The sequence below is a fragment of the Hipposideros armiger genome, unplaced genomic scaffold (genome assembly GCF_001890085.2).
Source record: "Hipposideros armiger isolate ML-2016 unplaced genomic scaffold, ASM189008v1 scaffold_199, whole genome shotgun sequence".
In the NCBI taxonomy this organism is placed as follows: Eukaryota; Metazoa; Chordata; class Mammalia; order Chiroptera; family Hipposideridae; genus Hipposideros; species Hipposideros armiger.
The window spans coordinates 37,177-42,643 of NW_017731549.1; the positions used below are offsets into that span (position 1 = coordinate 37,177).

General features: G+C 31.4%; 1 protein-coding gene across 1 annotated transcript in view; it reads left to right on the forward strand.

The window, feature by feature from the left end:
• Positions 1-5,467, forward strand: part of GLIPR1L2 (GLIPR1 like 2) — a 27,728-nt gene that overhangs the window by 4,765 nt on the left and 17,496 nt on the right. Inside the window, exons 2-3 of the mRNA XM_019653199.1 lie at positions 1,788-2,033; positions 4,246-4,349. Coding sequence (XP_019508744.1) covers positions 1,788-2,033; positions 4,246-4,349 — 350 coding nt within the window. The remainder of the gene's footprint in view (positions 1-1,787; positions 2,034-4,245; positions 4,350-5,467) is intronic.

The following is a 5,467-nucleotide window of genomic DNA, read 5'->3' on the forward strand; positions in this document are numbered from 1 at the left end:
TTAAAACAGGATATCAAAGAAATATCTGCACTCCCATATTCATTGCAGCATTATTTACAATAGCCAAGATATGGAAACAACCTCAGTGTCCACCAATGAATGAAGATAAAGAAGTGATACACATATACAATGGAATATTATTCAGCCATGAGAAAGAAGGAAATCCTGCCACTTGAAACAACTTGGATTGACCTTGAGGTCATTGTACTAAGTGAAATAAGCCAGAGAGAAAGAAAAAAGCTGTGTGGTATCATTTATATGTGTAATCTAAAAAAAAAGTCATAGAAACCAAGAATAGAAAACTAGTTTCCAGGGGCTGTAGGTGGGGGAAATAGGAAGAAGTTGATAAAAATATAGTGACTATAGTTGAAAACACTGTATTATATAATTTAAAAAAAAGAAAATTTAGCCTCTTTTCAACTGCAATTTTCTTCATGGTTGAGCAAAGGAATTTGTAAGTATCATAACTTATTTATCATCATGGGAAGCAATGAAATAAAATACGAACTTGGAGTTGAGATTTAGACTTCCTGGGTTTAAATTTAGGCTTCACAAATTACTGCCTATAAGTAGGTATAAGTAAACTACTTAACTTGTTTGCATTTTTGTTACTTCCTTCGTGGAACAGAAAAAAAAATAATGTACACCTCATAAAGGTTATTTTGAACATTAAGTGAAATAATACATAAAAAAACAGAATAGTGACTGGTACATAGTAAGCACCTGGTGTATAAACAATATGCAAAATAAGGCATATTGTAGAAGGATGGTCCAAGAAACATTGTTTGCAAATGAGAAACAATCTTAAGGGCCACTAATAGTGGAGTGGTAACATTTATTATGTGCTATCTATACTATAGAATGCCATGTAGAGATTGCAAAAATTAGGCAGATCTAGTTGTGCTAATATGGAACAATCTAAGTTAAAACTGCAAATTGCAGGCTAATAATACTGTGTATGGTATGATTACGAGAGTGCAAGGGGAAAAAAATCACAAAATACCCATTTAAAACATCTATTTGTATCTTATATATGATGCTTGTATATAGAAATAGAGAAATATATACATAGCAATTTTTTAAAACAATGATTACCTTTGGGGAGGGAAATAGTTACGGGGGGAGATATTCTAAAGGCTTGGTTTATTTTCTATATTGTATATATGTATAATCTATGATATTAACTCAAAAAACTCTAAGGAAATCTTAGCATTAGTTTTCAGAAATGTTTAATTTCAGATATGCCATAAAATATGTACTTAGCATTTTGGTTTTATAGCTATTTTGTTGATTTTCTATGTGTATTGTTTTTGTTCTTGTCCTTAACTAAATAATGAACTTAATGAGCCTCTAAATAATGATAAAAGTATACATTTCTGGATACTTCCTGATAGCTAACCAGGGAGCAGCATCTTGTGAAATTTTCTTACATTTCTGGGAATATCCATAAAACTTTAAATGTGCCTCTTTTATAACATTTACTAACTTACCATTGTGTATTAAAACTTTATATATATGTATAATACCCCAACTTGTTATCCTAACAGTAAGCAACTGGAGGAAAAAATTTATGCCTGAATTCATATTTTATTCTTCACAATACAATAATTTGCATAAATTCAGTGCTCAATAAATAGTTCTTAGATGAATATTTTAAATTATTGTATTACTATGTAGAATTGCTTTCCTTAAATCTAACTATGAGAACTGAAGGAAAATAATTTAGAGTACAGAAAATCCTCATTATTACTATTTTGTTTTCTTTGTTTTTTCCATTTTTTTTCCAGACTTGGGATGTAGCTTTGTCACGGACTGCTAGAGCATGGGGGAAAAAATGTGTGTTTAAGCGTAATACTCATTTAGAAGAACTAAATATGGCCCATCCTAAATTTAATGGTGTTGGTGAAAATATGTGGGTCGGCCCTGAAAATGAATTTACTGCAAGTATTGCTATCAGAAGTTGGTATGCAGAGAGGAAAAAATACCATTTTGAAAATGACAGTTGCTCTGGTGACTGTTCAAATTATATGCAGGTATCTAATTTTTATATTATTAATTCAATAGACTAATTGCTTTGCTATTAAGTTTTTATTGATTATGTTTCAATTTTATAAATAAACTCAAATGGTAAAATTATTACTTCTAATAGAATCAAAATTCTTATCAGTCCTAGATCTTCAAAATGTCTATAATTCCATCTCTTACGTGAGCCATACAATTAAAACATTCCTTTAAATAAAGGAACTCTAATCTCCAGATCCAAAGATGAAAAGTGCTTCTCTAAAAACAATGCACACTGGAAAAGGAAGTAAGAAACCAGCACATAAAATTTTTTTTTAATTACTCACTATGAACATAAGTATAGAGTTGATATTTTTGCACAGATCAGTACATGTATTACTGTATAACTGATTGATTAAAACATTTAAAGTGCAAATTGGTAGGTATCATTACCCTTCCTTATGTCTCACAATCCACAATTACACTTTATAGTCCAAGAATACTGAACCACTTGTTATTTCCTGTACATGCATATATTATTTCACACATCACATTGTTTTGTTTTTTTGTTTTGTTTTTGTTTTTGTTTTTTTTTGTAGAGGGCAGTGTCACTGGCCCTCATATGTAGGATCCGAACCGGGGCCCTCTGGCGTCCCAAGCCAGTTCTTAACCATCGCGCCACTCGGCTGGCCCCCATCACATTGTTTTATACTCATGTTCACATGATACTACACTAAGGGCAGGAGTTTGTCTCCTCATCTGTATATTCTCAAAACAGCATGATGTTATTTAGGTATTCAATAAATATTTGTATCAGGAATCAAGAAATTATTGAATGAGCTTTCCAGCTGATTTAAAGTATGATTGTTTTTCAATCAGTAGACTCTGATGTCATGGTTCATGTAGAAATTAAAATCTTGGAATTTTTTCATGCTGAACTTACATCTTTCTGTTTCATCAAATGAATCGTGTTTCAAAAAATATTCAATCTTTCTTATTCTAGAAAGTTTTAGTCGTTCTCCATGGTCTTACTCATATGAAAGCTAGACTCTTTAATACAACTTCAGTACTCTCAATAAAACTAACCAAGTCTACTCCCGGACCTACTCCTCTGAATTTCTTACTCCTTAATTCTAGTATCTTAGACATTTTTGTTCCCTGCATTTGACCTGATTAACTCTAACTATTGCAGACATTCTATTCTCTAGTCTGTTAATGCATCAATCTATTTCTTTAAAAAAATCACATTTTTAAACCACTAAGGCTTGAGATAAAGAGAAAAAGAAAATAGAAATGGTTCCTCTCACACACACAGGTTAACAAAACAAAGCAAGTACTTTTGTGTAACTTGAAAGTGTTAGGAATATTAGTCATACAGAGAATTTCTAGAATGTCTTTAATTACTCTCCTATTTTCATTCCAATTTAAGATGTGTTTTTCCTTTTATAAGAACCAGCTATTTTATTCATTTTTTAAATGAAAGCCCAGACTCCATTTTATAATGGAATTTCTTCCACAAAAGAAAAGAGAAATGTTAATACAATAGCATTCAATTGCTCTCTACTCTTGTATTGCTTTTCCTTCCCTTCTATAATCTTAGTGTCTCTCTTTTTCTCCTTTCTATTTACAACTTCCATTCTTTCAAAACCTTTTCTCATTTCTTTTCGTCTTCCTCTATGCCAGCTTAGAACTCTCGGATTCAACAAGAGGTTGAAAATTGATTCAGCAGGTATGCCCTCCTTTGGCTCTGAAGCAGCGGTTCTCAACCTTCCTAATGCCGCGACCCCTTAATACAGTTCCTCCTGTTGTGGTGACTCCCAACCATAAAATTATTTTCATTGCTACTCTATAACTGTAATTTTGCCACTGTTATGAATCATAGTGTAAATATCTTTTTGTTTTCCGATGGTCTTAGGCAACCCCTGTGAAAGGGTCATTTGACCCCCAAAGAGGTCGCGACCCACAGGTGGAGAACCGCTGCTCTAAAGCATTAATCTGATTCAGTGTTTCTCAAAATCTTTATCTACAGTATTAGTAGAAACTATTAAAGTGTCTCTCTAAATACAGTGTTGGAAATGCTTCCCTAAACCCATGATAATTCTCTACCTGCATCCAAATGAAGAATAGTTCATATTTCTTAAGTTGTTTAGTTAAAAGTTCTATATGAATTGAATATAGTATTATTTATTATATGACAGAATAAATGTTTAGAATTAAATTTCATGTTTTCCTTGAAAATTTTAGCTTGTTTGGGACAAGTCTTACAAAGTTGGTTGTGCTGTTACTCCATGTTCAAAAATTGGAGATATTAAACATGCAGTAATTTTCATATGCAACTATGCACCAGGGTAAGTTACTTCAAATTTTAAAAAGAATATAAAAATAAGTTGGGAATTTTTTTAAGGTTAAGTTTTCCTAATTTTCAATATATTCCTATAAATGCCTTTGTTAAGTATAAAATAATTAAATATAAACTTAAAAATTTTATATTAAAATATTTTCAATTTCATAATGAAATAAATAATAATTTGGGCATATTGATATTATGTGTACACTAGCCAAGTATTACTTGCTAAAATGGAATGTTTACCTTTGGTATTATTTCATAATATCTATCCTAATTAGCATAGACTTTAAATGATTTTCCAAAATAGTTTATTCGTATATTAACAATAAAAGTCAAAGGAAAATAAGGTTAAATGTGTTTAAATGTATGTTGTACAAATTATTTCAGCAGTACATCAGTTTTGTTACACGAATAACATTTTTAATTAACTATTCTTTGGAGATTGCATTATTAATTGGGGCTAATCTCATATGAGTACATATGATATCATAATATCTCAGAGATAAAAGAGTACTTTAAAAATCTTCTAGTCGAGAATAAATTCAAAATGGATTAAAGGCTTAAATGTAAAACCTGAAACCATAAAACTCCTAGAAGAAAATATAGGAAGTAAATTTGCAGACATTACCCTTAGTAATATTTTTACTGATAATATCCCCTCAGGGAAGGAAAGTAAGAGAAAAAATAAACATATGGAATTACATCAACCTAAAAAGTTTTTTCAGGGGGCAACCGGTTAGCTCAGTTGGTTGGAGCACAGTGCTCATAACAGCAACGTTGCCGGTTCAGTCCCCACATGGGCCACTGAATTGCGCCCTCCACAACTAGATTGAAACAACTACTTGACTTGAAGTTGATGGTCCTGGAAAAATACACTGTTCCCCAATAAAAACATAAATAATACATCTTTTCTTTTTGTTTTAAAGATTGCCACAGGAATACAAAAGATAGTTTGGGGAATAAAATCAATAATGTTGTAAAGATTTTGTAGGATATCAGATGGGCGCTTGTCTTATTAGCGAGACCACTTCATGGATGGTGTAGATGCCTGACCACTGCACTGTACACCTGAAGCTGAAGCTGAATAATACTGAATGTCAATTATAATTATATATATAT